General features: G+C 37.9%; 2 protein-coding genes across 3 annotated transcripts; both read left to right on the forward strand.

Moving 5' to 3' along the window:
- The first annotated feature begins 3,050 nt into the window (after nucleotides 1–3,050).
- On the forward strand, nucleotides 3,051–5,382 carry cfap97d2 (CFAP97 domain containing 2). 2 transcript variants are annotated; one of them, XR_269935.4, is made up of 6 exons: nucleotides 3,051–3,205; nucleotides 4,033–4,135; nucleotides 4,344–4,436; nucleotides 4,648–4,766; nucleotides 4,858–5,044; nucleotides 5,183–5,382. XR_269935.4 is itself a non-coding variant. In XM_003451586.5 (6 exons), exons 1-6 carry the CDS (start codon nucleotides 3,162–3,164, stop codon nucleotides 5,360–5,362), a joined length of 714 nt encoding a protein of 237 aa, XP_003451634.1. In that variant the 5' UTR covers nucleotides 3,051–3,161; the 3' UTR covers nucleotides 5,363–5,382. The 2 variants fall into 2 exon arrangements, 1 of the variants encoding a protein (XP_003451634.1); XM_003451586.5 differs by having other exon boundaries at nucleotides 4,344–4,424.
- Nucleotides 5,383–5,945: 563 nt separating this feature from the next.
- On the forward strand, nucleotides 5,946–16,505 carry cdc16 (cell division cycle 16 homolog (S. cerevisiae)). The gene is made up of 18 exons (XM_003451550.5): nucleotides 5,946–6,173; nucleotides 6,349–6,403; nucleotides 6,681–6,778; nucleotides 6,934–6,972; nucleotides 7,096–7,236; nucleotides 9,881–10,040; nucleotides 10,150–10,244; nucleotides 10,604–10,737; nucleotides 10,944–11,023; nucleotides 11,113–11,162; nucleotides 11,267–11,340; nucleotides 11,454–11,579; nucleotides 12,136–12,288; nucleotides 13,737–13,800; nucleotides 13,904–13,965; nucleotides 14,247–14,382; nucleotides 15,114–15,204; nucleotides 15,669–16,505. Exons 1-18 carry the CDS (start codon nucleotides 6,126–6,128, stop codon nucleotides 15,920–15,922), a joined length of 1,860 nt encoding a protein of 619 aa, XP_003451598.1. The 5' UTR covers nucleotides 5,946–6,125; the 3' UTR covers nucleotides 15,923–16,505.
- The last annotated feature ends 1,343 nt before the right edge of the window (nucleotides 16,506–17,848 follow it).

The following is a 17,848-nucleotide window of genomic DNA, read 5'->3' on the forward strand; positions in this document are numbered from 1 at the left end:
TTTACACTTGTCTCAGTAGATTATAGATCGTTACAACTCTAAAACCATGTAATAATGTTGAGGTGCATGCAAACAAAACACCAGTTATGTTTGCATGATTTTCTGCTGTTACTGCGTGTCCCCAGTCCCAAAGAGGCAGTTTCTCTCAACACCTATTTCCACAACAGTGCAATGGAAGAGCCACCTCTGGGAGTTCCTGGAACTGTTAGCATCCCCTGCCGTTCTGATCAAGACCTGAAAACAAGCTTCACTGCATCATTATCTCTTTTCTGAATCACTTGAGGTACTAACAAAGCCTACGAGAAGCGCTGTGGGCCTTCTCTTGTTTCTTTTTTTTTTCACAATTTTGACGTCATAACTAGATGACTTAGGTGTAACTATTTATTTTCATTGTTCTAGATCTAAGATTATTATAAACTTTTTGTTTTGTTAACTCTGTGAAGGAGGTTATATTTTTGGTAGTGTTTGTGTGTTGCACGTCTTGGCAACATGTAGAAAGCTTTGCATAAAGATTAAAATATTATGTCATGTTTGACCTCTGACCTCTCTCTCAAGGTCAGTAGATTATTCTGAAGGTCAAATGGATAATAAGGCTATATAGAGCTATATATTCAAACTGCAGTTGTTTGTGCTGATAATGTTTCAGCATACATGGAATGAAAAAGGGGGGATTCTAAATTTACTTTGGACCTCTGTCCTCTTTTTCAAGGTCAAAAAAGGTCAAACTTTCAAACTTTAAAATGTCTTCTATCTTTCGAACCATGCGGTGACCTTAAGATGCGATATACATCTATAAAGAAAGTATTGTCAAGAGTAAGAGAATTAAACTGTATAAATGAAAAAATAATGCAAAATAATTATATTCAAAATTATGTCAAGTATTTCAAAACGCATTTCAGCAGGGAAAACAACAAAGTCCTGCACTTTAATGCAGTAAAAACAAACGCAAACTTGTTAAAAAAGAACAAAGATGAAGCACATATACAAAAACAAAATATTATTCCACCAACAGAAGAGGATGGATGGATGGATGGATGGATGGATGGATGGTAAGTAAATACTCCCCAGAGAGTGAGCTGCCTTGGCAGCAGTTTATGTTCTCAGAGTGGTTCTTGTTTTTGTTTTGTTGGGGTTCTTTTGTGGTTGTTTTTTATTAAATTATTAATCAAATTAAATAATGTAATTAATCAGTCATTTTTGATCCACCTACTTAAAATTCTGGCAAAAAAAAACCCCAACTCATTAAATACAAATGAATATTGCAGACAAATCCAAAAGTCCAACCTTAAGTCTGACAACTGCAGCCTAAAAATCATATCTTCTAAAACTGTTTACATGTAACAGCCACTGTTTAAGCTACCAAAAGCTCAGCATGGCTGTGAGGTTTTGTGCATATAACAACATTTGCTTTTCTGCAACAGTCCCTGGAAAGGTCTGAGTTTTATGTCCAAATGTCGACTGCAGTCTGCACCAGAAATGTAATTTGGGTTTTAGTCAGAACATTTCAATAAATTCATAAATAAATTGCACAAGAATGCCTTCAAAATATCATTGGTCCTGAAGGGCTTAGTATTCAAATCAATTCAAAATTGGTCACAGACATTTGCCCATACTATAATCACACATATTCAAAGACCTAGAAATATTTTAAAGATATCTCAGCTTAACTGTTCAACAAAAAAACACAAACTTATTAAAAAAAAAATAGGATGGAAGAGATCTAGAGGCATCTAACATGATTTGTTTTCCATCTTGGTATTCTCCGCCTGTCCCATCAACACGTCTCCTCTTATACAACAAAATAACAAAGTGGACTGGAAATGTTTTATTGCATATAATTCATTCATGAGAGTGCTTCCCACGCACTGAGGCAAGACTACGCTGGGAGATGGAGGGGGGGCCAATTAATTCACCTCTGAGGGCATCCGTGGGGAAATGCCAGACGTGAGGCCTGTAGCCATGACAGATCGACATCAGCTGCTAACGTCTCAGACAGCTTTGCGATTGTGTAATATTCTCATTAAACCTGTACTTGAAGAACAGTTTGCTTATGAGTATTTACAGGTTTGAGACATGTGTGAAGTGAAGGTTAGAGATTATTTTTCAGGCTAATTGCTATCTCAATGACAAAATTTATAACAGCTTATAAGGGTGTGAAAAAATGGTGGTATGACCATTTTTTTTTTCATCACTGCTTTTTTTTTTTTATTCTTTCTTACATGAAATTTGAATGCTTAAATGTTAAAATACCATTTCTATCAAAAGTCGTCGTAGCCAGTTCCTGTCAGTAGGGGGAAGTGTTGCATGTATATTCATTCATAGAGTCAAATCACTAGAATAGATTTCATTCAACAACACTGATTTGCTCTTTCTGTGTTTTATTTCCCGGATGATATACATAATACTTTATAAACACAATGAAATAATCCAACATGATACCACAGTAGCTATAGAAGCGTAATGCTTTGTATTTCTACTTTAAGTTAAAGGTTTCAAAATAACTTTCCCGGCATTTTCCCTCATGACCAGTCAAAATCTAACAATCTCATTTCTTGTTTTGTGTATAAACTATGTTTGCACTAGTGTTAGTTTAGGTTGCAATGGTGTAAGTTTCCCACTATATGTCAACAAGGCTGTTATTGACTGTATGCACTTAAAATACAAAAGATGTATACTGTGTCCTTACGGCTTATAAATTCATTCTACATTTGGTTAAATTAATTCCACTGATGCTGTAAAAGATGAAGATATCAAAGTGATTAGTGGATATAATGTCTAGCCAGAAACAGTAAGTGTCAGACTTTATTTATTTATTTGTTTAACTTTGTAAAAGTCGATAAACTAAACTAGAAAAAAAAAATAAAAGCAGTTTATATTCTAGCTCATTTTCCTCATTTTCAGCTTTGAACTACGTGTAAATGCGTCTTCACACGGCGGCTCATTTTACAGCCACTCGCTCCACAGTCTGCTCGCTAATTAGCCTATCTCTGTGGCTGTATGTGTTTCTCTGTGTGGAACAAACCAAACAGGCGCATCGTTTGAAACCATTCATCTCCGCTCTCTCGCTCTGCTGTCATGGCAACCGTGTATGACTGGCACAAAACACACTGCAGTTTTCTGAGCTTTAGTCCGCGCGGACGGTTCAGCGTGCTCTCGGAAAGATGAGTAAAGAAATCAAGAAAGCAGGGCAACCACAGACTGCAAGGTGAGGCAGGGAGCCCGGAGGGACCGAGTTTGCAATCATAGTATTTACGCTAATTGATTTATTGGCACTGGCGCCAACTGTTAATGCAGCCTGTTAACAAACTGTCCGTCGTTTATTTGGATTAAGAGATGCTGGACAATTTAGGGGGGAAAAAAGTCCCCTCTGTAGACATAGGCCCTACTGCTTTATTTATTCAGCAAAGCTGTCCTCTTTGCATTAGCCTGCAGAAACTTTCCAGGGACCATGAACCTTTGCGGGGATTCACTTAGTTTACATGGCTGGAACTGGATACAAATAAGTTAATCTAAAGCACTCATAAATAAACATACAGTCCATGAAACAGAAACACATACCTGCCACATAGAGCAGGTGTATAAGACAGATGGAGATGGCCAAGTTATAGGTACTGGAAAAAAGAAGCACCCCTGATCTGGACAGGGCATCCCAGAGCTTGTTATTCTTGCATAATTTGCCCATACTTTTATTGTGCTATTCCTTATATTGTGCTATTCCTTATATCTTAACATATTGTATTGCTAATAGTCTGGTCTGTTTTTGTTTTTGCTTTTGTTTTTCTCAATGTTACTGGACTGGAGCAACCGTAACCCACATCATTTCCCTAGGGATCAATAAAGTATTCTGATTCTGATTCTGATACTCTATTTTAAATAATCTTGTGCAATTTTAAAACAATCCCCATGTGGATTGTGGTTGTTATAGTTTTCTTCTTTTTCATAATGCATCATTAAAATGTGTGAACCTGTTTGTTTTCTGCTGAGTGTAAAGGGCTTGTTTTTTCCAGCTTTTTTTCTGTTTTCTCTTTACAGGAAGCTGTCGCTGCATCCCTTAGCAGTGCCCCTGCGTCCCACTGCAAGCAAATACCTGCAGGAGAAATGGGACAAGGCTGCGTACGACATGCACAGAAAAAGAGTTAGGAGAAAAGTCTTTGATTTTTACAATTTTTAAAAAAACATTTGCCATCGTTTTCCCTGTTTGCCCATATTCTAAATGTCTTGAACTTAGGTTGGTTTTTTTGTCACGAACTAATCTACCTTTTTGTTTTATACAGTTGTTTTAAAGTCAGGATAATCACGGTTTACCGCCTCAGACAGACATGTATGTGTTTTTTTCCCCCAAGGTGATGACAGCAAAACCAGTGGTAAACACGGGTCCACCAAAGACATATAGTTACCTCACTCCCAAGCAGAAGAATCGCAAGGTTGTCCTTTGAGTGAGAAAACATGAGAAATTTAAATTAATCATTAGAATTACACAAAATTATTTTTACCTCCAGTCAGTGTAGAATATAGTATTGTGAAGCCTGAAGTGATCCAATGTGATAACAATGTTATAGAGTGACTAAAACACTCTTTTTACAAACATGTAGTTAGAATGACGTCCTGTAAATGTGACTGTTTCTAATCACATTTTGTTGAATTAAGACTGAATCGCTGAGGACGCTGGAGATTCAGAGAGAAAACGATAGGCTTAGAGAGAAAATATCATATATTATGAGCACACCTGGAAAAATCGACAACTGGAATTTCTATGAAAAGAAAAGGTCAGTTAAGTTTTGTAATAACCGTGTCAGAACAATAGGGTTTTCAAAGAAATAAGGCAGCTTAATTGTGCTTTCTTTCTCTTCAATATAGCCTTGGGGAAAAAAAGCAGCAGATGGAAATGCTCAGAATTGCCCAAGAGAATCAAAAGATCCAGGTTAAACTGAGCCAGTGCAAACCTTTCTATAGTGTGAGGGCTTGGCACGAGGATTGGCTCAAAACTACCGAAGTGATGGAAAGAATTAGTCACTATCCTCGTGACAGAGCAAATCAGCAAAAGGTGTCCTTTTCTTTCTTTCTTGTGTGTATTAAAGCTGCATTGCATTCCTTAACTTCTATGCTCTATATGCTTTTGTTTCACATTATATGTACAAATCAGATAAAAATGTGAACACCTGATTTTATGTGTCACTGCTAGGGACAAGAAAAAAGCAGCAAGGTAAGCAGGAAATGTGGTGCAAAACAAAAGAAGAAAAACGAGCAACAAGGAAGAGGATGCAGGAACACAGATAACTTTAAACCAAATGCACTACCAAATGAGAAAAGGAATGAAAGAAAGAAATCACAAGATACACCCAAGAATCCAGGTCCTAAATAAATAAAAGCAGTCATTCCGTTGAAAAGTCACATGTTTTTGATGTATTTAAAATGCCAAGGATTCCTAATAAACCTAAAAGTAAAAACAGGAAAAATGTTAATGCCGTGCAGTATTTGTTATTCTGTGTTTAGGTAAGTAATTTTAAATGCAGTTTTCTTTTTCCTTTTTTCATATTGTTACTTTATTTGTATTTCATTTTATTCTGACTTCATTCTATTATTTTTTTTTGACTTTCAGAATACTTCTTACATTATTAAGATATTTTTTTGTCATTAGTGTTTAAAATGTATTTCTCTTTTATCCATATACCATTCTGCCGATTTATTCTATTTATTATCCATGTATTGTGTTTATTTAACTGCTGTAAGATGAAAAGTGTTCCTGTTGTGTCTGTCTTCACTGTTGTTAATGTGATGACAAATAAAAACAGGGGAAATACACTGAAATAACATTTATTATAATAATAATAATAATAATATTATTATTATTATTATTATTATTATTATTATTATTATTATTATTTAAATTGTTATCGTTAGGCGGCCAGGGGGGCCAGGAGAGTCAACGTGGAACTTTCTATCACGACGTAGTTTCCTTACGGAACGGTTTAGCGGAGCACTCATTGCAGAAAGAAGCCGCGGGTTTGATTTTACGCAGCTAGCGAGATCTCACGTAGTGTTTTAGTGCATAGCTTCCTCTGTTTCTTAGAATGACACACTTTTGATAGTCAGAACTTTTGACAGTACACTTTTAAAAAGTCAAAATGAACCTCGACAGACTCAGAAAGCGAGTGCGGCAATACATCGATCAGGTAGGAAAAATCTTAGTTTCTGTGTTGCTAGCTCACGCTAGCTTTTTTTTTTTAGCACGCTTGGTGTCAGTGGTAACAAACCCTTGCTGTATTCCTCTTTAACAAATAACAGCTAGTGAGCAGCTTGACATATAATTTGGAGACTGATGCGGTGCCTTTATGTGTTTGTTTACAGCAACAGTACCAGAGTGCTCTGTTTTGGGCCGACAAGATAGCATCTCTCTCTCACGGTGAGTAAATTACGGTAGTTCTAGTCTGTCTATTAGAGTAGCATTACTTAACCTATCAGTCTGTCATCTTCATCAGCAAAACTAATGATGGTGTGTGTGGTGCTTCATGGGAAGTGGTTACGTTTTCCTGTTGCGTTACAGCTGAAAGAAAGTTTTACTAGCGGTATAGGCGGATAACAGATTAGCATCCTAGCACAGCTTCAGTGGTGTGAAACCTGCCAGCGATGACTTCCTAACCTCAAAAACTGATAACCCTATCGACTTTGTTTACATACAGAAGACCCCCAGGATATTTACTGGCTTGCTCAGTGCCTTTATCTGACCTCACAGTACCACAGAGCCTCCCATGCCCTCCGTTCACGTAAACTTGACAAGGTGCGTTGCGTGAGTGTTGAAAAGTGGGTGATTGCCTTTATAACCGTGTTTATTACGGGAGTGGTGTGTGTTAGAGTTAAACTGCTTGCCACAAAAAAGTCAGCAGCATAATGTCAGACTGAAGTTTTAAACATCTCTTGTCTTCTCTTGAACAGCTGTACGGAGCTTGTCAGTATCTTGCTGCAAGGTGTCATGTAAGTAAATGGAAGATGCACAACATGGCAGTTGTTAGAGCCTTTTCTGCAATCTTCTAAATTGCAGATAATCGGTTAGATCTGTCATTTTTAATGCTTTTTATTTGTTTCTGCTTTTTCTAGTATGCTGCCAAAGAGTTCCAGCAGGCCTTGGATATCTTAGATGCAGAAGAGCCAGCAAGCAAAAAGCTTTTGGACAGGAGTGGAAAGGAAGACAGTGAGACATCAGAATCAACCAAGGATTGGGACATGTCCCCTGCTTCTGTAAGTCTGGGTTGCCATGTGGTGTTTATGTTTAATGAGTTATATTTTTAAATGATTAAACCATCTTGTATGGTAGCTTTGGAGGATATGCCATCTGTTTACATCATACTATGATATTGGGCTGCAGTGCTTTTTTTAAAATTCTTTATTCTGTATTTATTGGTGAGTCAAAAAAATTCCATCGTAGATTACAAATTTTACAGGCGATATACACTGAATGTGACACATGAAACAAACAAATTGAGAACATGGCATTACATTCGCAGGGAGAAGACAGATATGAAAATTAAAATAACTTGGATTTATAATAAAAAAGTTTTTCAAATGTACATGTTAATTAGTTTACAGTTTAGTTAAATTCAAATTCAAATTTTATTTGTCACATACACAATCATACATAGTACGACATGCAGTGAAATGCTTGTTGCTGTCCAATGCCTGACCATAAAAAAACTAAACATAGATATAAAAGTAAACATAAAACTAAACTAGCAAGAAATTTAGATAATTTACAGATTAAAATTTAAAACATTTACAGTAAAATTGAAGGTAAAAAATATAAATTAAAAAACACAAATAGAATGTGCAATTAAACAAATTTAAGAAATTATAAAAGTGTGCAAATAAACTGTGCAAGTTGAGAGTGTGCTAGTAAACAATGTGCAGAGTAACAGTATACAGTGGAATAAACAGTTACTGATGTGTAGTAATGAGAGTGAGTCAGTCCAGTCCTACACCTGGTTCAGGGACCGAATAGCCGGAGGGAAGAAGCTCCTCCTCATTCTCTCTGTTTTGGCCTTAGGGGAGCGGAAGCGCTTCCCAGACCTCAACAGTGAGAAGAGTCCATTGTTGGGATGGGAGAGATCCTTCATAATCTTCTTGGCTTTGGTCTTGCACCGCTTAGTGTAGTTAATTTCTGAATGTGTGACGATGTTCTTGTAAACTTTCATTCAGATTGGCCCACCTGTTAGGGAGGAGATGGGGTTGCATACAAACATACAAAACAGTAAGAAGATAGTTGATCTTGTTGAGGACTTGAGGAATTTTCGTAAAGCCCCTTACTTTTTAGCTGTAGACAATATTGCACAATACTGACTTAGTGTTATGTTTGTGGCCTGATCACATGTAGTAACCAGTTATATTATAAACTGTTTGGGTATGCTTAGAAAAAGACACTTAACGTTGAGATAACTGAGTGTTAGATTATTGTTTAAAATAGTGCTGATTGCATCCTGTGGACATGCTCTGCCAGCTGATTGCGTGCGGTGGTCTTTTCACATGACCTCACGAGGGAAAATCAAATGCAGAGGAGACAGCGTCAACTTCAGCTTGTCAGTCTGTTGAACTGCTGGAGCACCTGACTCAAGCACGCTCTCCTTCGCACAGACATCATTTACAAAAGTATTTAACAACTAGCCAACAACGAGAAACCGCTTGATGCTTAAGAGACACAGAGTGACAGTAAGCAGTATAGCTTTGGTTTTTTAACATGAATATAATTGTTTCAGCCAGGGGCCATAAAAAATGACACCTTGAGACTGCTTTTTAGTTTTAGCTTTGTTTTCCACTGAGATATTGTTTCTGTCACTATTCAGCTAATATGAACTAATGTAAGTCTGTTAGCAGCAATCAACCTAGTGAAGTCCCAGTCTGTACTGGACGAGATGGTGCTAGACATGCTCTAAAAACAGTCACTTTTAACTTTAAACACTTATTTTGTGTAATTCCAGCTTCACAGACAGTGTTAGATTTGTGACAGTCAATTAGAGCACGGCTCCATGGTGGAAATTACCTTAATACATGTAGAGTTTCATATCCAGTTTAAGTAAAAGTGAAATAACTGCTTAACAATTTAATTTAACGAACAGAATCGGGCCTTGTAACTCTCCAGGAACTGAAAATGAAAAATATTTTCTATCTGCGAGTGTATCTTGGGTTGCTCTTCTTTCCAACCATGTAAACATGTCAGAAATTTCCATTAATCGTTTGCTCTTCCTGTGTTATTGAGTACAACTAGTGAGTGCAGCGAGCGGTGCTCAGTTGAGTCATTTGCTCACTTTTGGTTTGCACATCACCAGCTGATAGTATCTTCTCTTATGTCTGCACAGCTTGTTTATACTTAACAGTATTTTTGTACCTTTTGTGTAACAGATTTTCTGTTTCTACCTTTAGCGAGAACCATTTTCATGTGCAATGAAAGAAGCGTTTGGGAAGGGTTGAACCATGTTAGCACAAACAATGGTCATTATGTCCCCCAGACTCTGTAACTCTCTTCCTTTGGACGTGAGATTGGTAAACTTTGTGGTCTCTTTTAAAAAACAGTTATTTATGCTCAAGTTCCAGAATAATTTCTCAACAACTGGTGAGCACCCACACTTCAAACAAATTAAGAATTATAAAGGTCTTCAAACTCGTATTGAGGCATGAGGGACCCCTTGTACCAGTGATGTCTCTGTGCAATCCACACAAAGTCTGTGGGTGGAGAAATAGCATAAATTGTCCTTTCTTTCAGGATGTGAGAATTATCTCAAAATGCTGTTCAGTGTCGTTATGTATGGAGTATTAACACTCTATGAATTTCTGTGCAGTGTCACGGACTCTCCCTTTCTTTCTATTCATCTTTGCTCCCAATGAAACGTTTCAGATCAGCAGCTCCATCTGCCTCCTGCGGGGTAAGATCTATGATGCCATGGATAACAGGCCACTGGCCACCTCCAGCTACAAAGAGGCCTTGAAACTGGATGTGTACTGCTTTGAAGCCTTTGACCTTTTAACGTCCCACCACATGTTGACTGCACAGGAAGGTGAGACTCTGTGGCCAGCGTGTGCACTAAGAATTTCATTTTGTGCGCATAAATGCCATAATAATTCCAGTAATTTATAATAACGCTGTACGTTCTCATCCTTCAACAGAGAAGGAGTTCCTCGACTCCCTTCCTCTGAGGCAACAGTGTACTGAGGAAGAGCAGGAGCTGTTACACTTCCTTTTTGAGAATAAATTAAAGAAGGTAGGGGGTTATGCATTTAGTTTAACAACTGGATTTTTAACTGTGAATTTATAAAGTTGGGGATATTTTTTTTTTTTCCTCTTCTCAAGGATTGCAACCAAAGGCCCAACGCTAACAGTGAATTTATGATTAAGGATATTCTTTGTGATATCAGCTCACTGGTTTGCCATTGCTGATGACAAATTATGGAAAAATGATCTCTATGGAGTTATTATAAGCATGAGTGTGTAGAGTGACTGTGCTCTCTGTTGTTGCTGTGTGCTGGTTTTGTCTGTTTTCACACCATCTCACATTTTAACCTTGCTATGTGCTTTCACAGACATGAATTTGCCACATGCTCTCTCTGCTTTCCTCTGCAGTATAACAAGCCCAGTGATTTAGTGGTGCCAGAGATGGTCAATGGTCTTCAGGACAACTTGGATGTAGTCGTGTCTCTTGCTGAAAGGCATTATTATAACTGTGATTTCAAGATGTGCTACAAACTCACATCAATGTAGGTGTCCCAGGGTTTTCATTTAGTAGTAGCAGACTCACTGCCACTGTAGAATCTAAGAAAATGAAATCTAGCTGTAGATTTTGCTCCTTTAAGTACACTAGATTATATTTGTATACATTTAGATTTATGAATGACTTGCAAATACATTTTTTATGACGTCTGATTTTGGTGACGTACCTGAAGTACACCTGTTTTGATTACAGGGTAATGGTTAAAGACCCCTTCCACGCCAGCTGTTTGCCAGTCCATATAGGAACACTGGTGGAGCTTGGAAAAGCAAATGGTAAAATATATAAACTGATTTATTCATACAGCGTGTTTAGTTTGGTTGCCCTGAAGATCAGTTTGATGTTTTTGTTTTTGTCCGTGCAGAGTTGTTTTACCTCTCCCACAAACTTGTAGACTTGTATCCCAACAACCCAGTAAGTTTTTTTTTTCATTATTTGATCTGTTATACTGCTTTACTGTGTTAAAGAATTTTTTCCCCAATTATTTTGCTGACAACTAAATAAAATCTTTTTACCAGGTGTCTTGGTTTGCTGTGGGGTGCTACTATCTCATGGTTGGCCATAAAAACGAACATGCTCGACGATACCTCAGGTATTTATGTTCCCTCTTAAATAGAAATCCATCCTTTTTGTTACAACAAAAAGAAAGTTACTGACAGTTTGTGTTCTGGTTCACTCATATTTGCTGTTGTACATCTCCATTAGCAAAGCCACCACCTTGGAGAGGACTTACGGCCCTGCATGGATTGCCTATGGGCATTCCTTTGCGGTGGAGAGCGAGCATGACCAAGCCATGGCTGCCTACTTCACTGCTGCTCAGCTGATGAAAGGGTAGGTTGATGATTGATGTGTCAGAGAATGATCCATACGCATGTAAATGTTTGTCTTTTAATAGCTGCGGTTGGTAAGGAATATTGTTAAAACCTACAAAAGAGTAAATGTTTCTATCATGTCCTTTAAAAACCTCTATTACCAGTAGTATCAAAGCATAATACCATCCAGGTTTTGTTGATCATACGTATATTTTTGCTGTATTTTTGCCAGATTACATGCTGAGAGCCAGAAGTATAAAAGCGTTTCCTGCTATTGACAAGAAAAAAATATTGGCTTAAATGTCTGCAGCCATTTTTTACAACCTTTTATTTGTGTTTGTGGTGTTGTTTTTGGGTCATTGTCACATTCCTGCTTAAGTGCATGCTTTGTTTTATTTTGACTCCTTGAATCTTTCTAGACTGTAATGGTGACCAAGAAACACAACATACTGTCACATGTAAAAGTCAGGTCATGTTATTGTTGAGTATTCTTTGCTCGGATTAGATTGACGTACTTGTAAAACATGAGATAAGGATAGATTCAGCTTTCATGTTTCCTGTACTCTGTTACACAGGTGTCACTTGCCCATGCTCTACATTGGGCTGGAGTATGGATTAACCAACAACTCCAAGTTAGCGGAACGTTTTTTCAGCCAGGCTCTTAGCATTGCTCCAGAGGACCCATTTGTCATACACGAGGTGGCAGTGGTTGCATTTCAAAATGGAGAGTGAGTATGACGGCACAAACACCCTCAAACTTTTTGTTGGACATGTTTAGAATAAATGTTATCGTCAGCAAATGGATATTGGTATCATGAACTGTATAGAATGGATGGATGTAACTACGCTCATGTCTCCTGTTGGTCTGGAGTTTGGCGTTTTGGCCACAAGCTTTGCTTTTACTTTATTTATTTTGGTACTACTAGAATTTAGCTCACAGAAAAAACCCAAGTACAGACTTTTGATGGTTCATGTTACGATAAAGCTTAACATCCAAGCATCCATGAAAAAGGGGATTTAAGAAGTTTAACAATTAGAAAATTAGCTCACTAGTTTCCATCTAAAGATGATTATACAATGTTCTGATTGAGCGATTTCTAAAAATCTAAATTCATTCATGTCTGCTATCCCTTCAGGCATGAATGAAGACAGAAAACTAAACAACAGCATGTTTGTATATTGAAGCTGTGCTAGGTGGTAGCTAGCTACAAAGCTATGTAGCTAGTTAGGATATTATAAACACATTAGCAAAGTAATGATGGAGGATGAACGTTTACTTTTTCTCCCTCAATAAAAGTTAATGTGAGGTTTCCTGATGGGCAAAGAAAATGCAGTCATAGGGCAGGTAAAGATGCTTAAAACAAACTGCAGTCAACAGAACATCTGTAATGATCCATCCACACGAGGTTAGTCATCAACATTGTTCTGCGTGTTATGCATTACTTCCTTTGGAAAATTGCTAAACCTCAGCTTAATTTACCCATTCAAACCGAGCCTAAAAATATGATGCACGTTAATAGCTGACAATGATCATAGCTTATTTTTAGGGGGTGTTTATATTAAAGAAAACAAAGATATAAAGCATTACAGCACGTTTAAAGGGCAACAGCCTTAATGAACAGAGTAGGAGCTTGGGCCCGTAAGCAGGTTTGGTACGTCACTTAACAAGAGGATAATTAATTGAGGTAAATTTAGCAGCTAGTTGCCAAGTTTTGCTGCCTTTGTGAGCACCCAAGTGTACACGTACACACATACACAGATATCATTTGATTATGCATTATTTTAAGCTTTAGTTCATTTCAGCAACTAAGTTGTCTAAATCATGTACAGTTGTCATGAAGGGGGAGTTTATGGACAAATTACTTCTTGTGCCCTTTTGTTCTGTAAACATGCGAGTTTCATCTGTAATGTTGGAAATCACTGGGCCCTGACACAATTTTGGAACCAGCCTCAAGTAGCCATTTGAGGAAGTAGTTGCATAACGTGTGTTTGCATTTATGCAATCTTGGTTTTTATACAGTCTTGGTATTTAAGTACAGTATAGGAACCTGATAAGAGATGAATAGATGCAAATTTGAGTAAATCCTAATGTATAGAGTGCACTGTTGTCATGTATTAGTACACAGTTTGCAGACAGTTATTTAGTTGCTCTCTAAGAACATTTTTGCTGTTTCAGCTGGAAGACAGCAGAGAAGTTGTTTCTTGATGCACTAGAGAAGATCAAAGCCATAGGGAATGAGGTAACAGCTGATTGTTTTAACTGATACCATCAATGTGATCCATGTCTTGAAAACGTAAGTCTTTGCAATATTTTTGTAATTTTGTTTTTTTTTTTAATTAAAGGTTACTGTGGACAAGTGGGAGCCTCTGTTAAACAACTTAGGCCATGTATGTCGGAAACTGAAGTAAGTACTACTTAATTACATCAAGACTGTATTTGCAGACTGTGTTATGTCTCATTGCCATGGTACATGATACGCTCAAAGTTGATTTTATAGTTACTGATTCATTTCGCTACATATAAATTGGAAAATTATATAGCTGTTGTTATTCCATCAGCAAACATAGAAATGGAAAGTTTTGTAATCATTTTAAATGCACTCTTTATGACATGTAAAGTCTGCTGATGATGTTTGGCTCACTCAGTGAGTAACAGCTTTGCATGTTGCCGTGTTTGTTTCCTTAGAAAGTACGACCAGGCTCTGGAGTACCACCGTCAAGCTCTGGTGTTGATCCCTCAGCACGCCTCCACCTATGCTGCGATAGGATACGTGCACAGCCTCATGGGTGACTTTGAAAGTGCTATTGACTACTTCCATACGGTAAACTTTAAAGGGATCCGTTGGTTTTGTTCCTTGTTTGTCTTTTAGTAAGAGGCACTCACAGGGAGTTGGAGTTCCTGTGGGTTCTTAACAGTCTGAAACAAAGTTACTAAAATGAATCTCTTCAAAGATTACTGTGTTACTGGTATTTTAGGGAGTATTTTTAGTAGGAAACAGGGAAAAAATGTATAGCCTATGAGCCTTTTTTTTTTTTTTTTTTTTTTTTTTTTTTTTTTGTTAACCAAACACGTACACCAAAAAAAGTACACAAGAATAATCTGACATAAATTGTACACACTCTAGATATCCTACAGGTTCACTTAAAATATAAAATGACTAACACTAAAAATGACTTGGCTCCAAAAATGTGACTTCTATCACAAGTTAATAAGATAAAGTAGCTATATAATAGTTGCATCTTAAAAAAATATAATATTGCCCAATGCAGAGGGGTATTTTTGATTTAGCAGTGACTTTGTTTTGTTTTTTTTAAGCCACAGATATAATGCATGATTTTGATCAATGTTTGGTTTTAATTCTTATTTTAGTGCTTGAAAATGTCCATTTTAATTTTTTATTCGTTGTTGAGTGTGCTGTCCAGAATACTAGCAGCCATTAAAATCACTTAATTGTATTATTAGCACATAAAGCATAGTCAAAGCAATCTGTTTTTATCATTTAAAAAAGGGTTAAAGTAGTTTGTTGGGGGTTTTTTTGTCTTTCTTTGGCAGGCACTGGGACTGAAAAGGGATGACACTTTCTCGGTGACGATGCTTGGCCACTGTATCGAGATGTACATCGGTGACACAGATGCATATATAGGTTAGTTTCAATTTTGGAAAATAGTTTCAAATTTCTTATGTCTTATATAAAGTAAATTGTTAAAGAATTTAGCTGTAAAAATATTTGTAGTTGCCTTTTTTATCATCTAAAAGGGCAGTTCCTTTCTGTTAGGCACCTTCTTAGGAACTTGGTATTTGTGTTGCCACCATAGACAATAACAAGGCTTCTCGGTCTAGAGGCGTTACCTGTGGTTGCAAAAAGACTTTCTGAAGAAAAGCATAGTCTTCTCTAATATTCTCCACTGACTCACTAATGTGAGTCATCAATGCTCAACGGTCAAATCCAAAGCTATCTGCAGCAATAAATTAATAGCACTATAGGCTAAAGGGGTAATTATAATAAATAGATTTGGGCTTTAACTGTCCTTTTAAGTCTACGTAATTGTAATTACATGAGTGATATCTGCCTCAGAAAATGAAGTCTTCCTGTTTGTTTCTGCTAAGGCACAGACATCAACGACAAGGTGCGAGGCAACTTGAACACTCCAGCGCTGATGAAGATGCTGAACACCTCAGAGCCCGATGACCTTCTGGCCACTCCGAGACTGGAAGACACTAGCATCATGTCTTTGGAAACGCCTCTCCCAAATCAGGACAAGATGATGCTGGAGACGCCGCTTCGGCTCTCGTTAACCCTGGAGTGTGACATGTACGAGAGCGACGTGATGTTAGACACCCTGTCAGACACCAGCACGTGATCTCTGCCACGAGGTGGAACTGTCGTGGCAACAGGGTGGCACAGGTTCACATATCCATGCCCAAGGACAACACAAAACCTTAGCACCTGCTCTTTACCAAAGGCTTCCTGAGGTTTCCCCTTCTTGTGCATTGTATGGTTGTTTCTCTAAGCAGCAAAACACAGAAGATGCAGTTGTGAACAATATTAACATGAGTAAGTATAGATTAAGTCTGATACGGCACCTGCTGTATTGCTTATTACATTTGCATGAATGCACTTTAAAAGGGGAATGCCTTGGTTAAGGTGCTTAGTACTTGGCCTAGCAAAGGCACAGCACTGGACCTTGGGTTAAGACACTGGGATCATGTGTTCCTATGACACTTGAATGAACAGGGGAAAGAAGCCACACACCTCACATCATAAATTAAAGACTACAGTTCCTGTGGCAGCGCCCCCACCCCCAATGCTTAACCTGTGGATTTTCAACTTGAATAAAGAGCCAGCTAACTACAAGCAGTTTTTGGTGGGGGAAACAGTTTTGATTATTCTTTCAAGAAACAATGCATTCATCTTGAAATAAAGAAATGTTGAATAACACCTAATCCTTTCTTTTTTTTAATCATTACTAGTGATTGATTTCCAAAATCTGCTGAACACAGTTGGTTCGGTGAATAATAATGGAAAGTTTTTAAATATTTTTCTTTTTCTACACATTTGTTTACTAAGTTGTCGAAGCTGAAATGTAGATTATACGTTTGGTGGCTGAAAGGAGAGTTCTTTGCAACTTAACACGAAATATTGTGTGCTTATAAATGTGTTCAACTGAACCACTAAACAGAGAGATTTGAAAGAACAAAACTCATTTTACTGTGTGGTTTTTCACACCTTGTCATTCACAGATGAGAATGGTGGTGTTTGCCTGGTATCTGGTATCACTTCAAAATTAGAAGTAGGAAACATTTGGCTTGTTTTTCTAGTAACTTCTCTAAAAAGCAACAGCTTTTGTTTTCTCCATCAGAACAAAAAAAGTCAAATGATATATGTTTAGCTCTGTGGAATAAAAAACAAAAACCATTGTGGGTGAGAAGTGTTTAAAACTTTAAAAAGCTGCTTGGAAAGGCGGGAATCCGCTGCAGATCAGTAGGGTGAACTAACCTGCAGCATTGAGCAGCCTCTCACGTGTCTTATTCCAGTTAAGGAGAGGGGTGGGATCTCCTAGCTCGAGTGAAAAAACCAAATTTGTCTCCATCACTTCTCTGAGAGCCACAGGACAGATAGGGTTGTGCTATTTACCGAGGGGTCCTTGTGTTCAATGGAGAGCGTGGAGAGATGGGCTGCACTCCAACTAAGTCGACCGGCATTTACACCCATGATAAGGTCTGCCGGGACTTGGACACCTGCTCCACTTTTGTCCCCAGCATGAAGAGCTCAGTGTCGACACCAGAGGGACCTCGGCTGTGTGCAGAGACCAAAAGCAGCAAGGAAACCTTCCTAAGTGGTGAGTGTGCTGGCAACCTAAAATAGGTTGAAGTTCAGTGCTGACTTAACGAAAAAAAACAAACTTGTTTGTACTTGGAAAGAACAAAAGTACTTGTTTATTGAATAGGTCTGAAAAAGTGTGAGGTTTATCCATGCCGAGACCAATGTGATGAGATGGTTTTGTTGACCTTTTTGCAGTTCCCTGTCGAGACATCCACGGTCGGTCAGCGAGCCAGTCTTCCTGCCATGAATCGTGGAGTTTTGCGGGCAGTTCATCGTCTGCGAGTCAGTGCGGCATGAAGCCCACCTCAGGATCCTCACAGTGACACCGAAAGAGCCTGTCTTATAGAGTTACATACACACTGCATGAGTGGGAGTGTGTAATTATTGCAAGAACTGTTTCTTTGCTAACCATTTTTATGCGGAAATCCAACGGAGGACGTACTTTTCGGTACTGATTAGACTA

The sequence above is a fragment of the Oreochromis niloticus genome, linkage group LG16 (genome assembly GCF_001858045.2).
Source record: "Oreochromis niloticus isolate F11D_XX linkage group LG16, O_niloticus_UMD_NMBU, whole genome shotgun sequence".
Classification (NCBI taxonomy): domain Eukaryota; kingdom Metazoa; phylum Chordata; class Actinopteri; order Cichliformes; family Cichlidae; genus Oreochromis; species Oreochromis niloticus.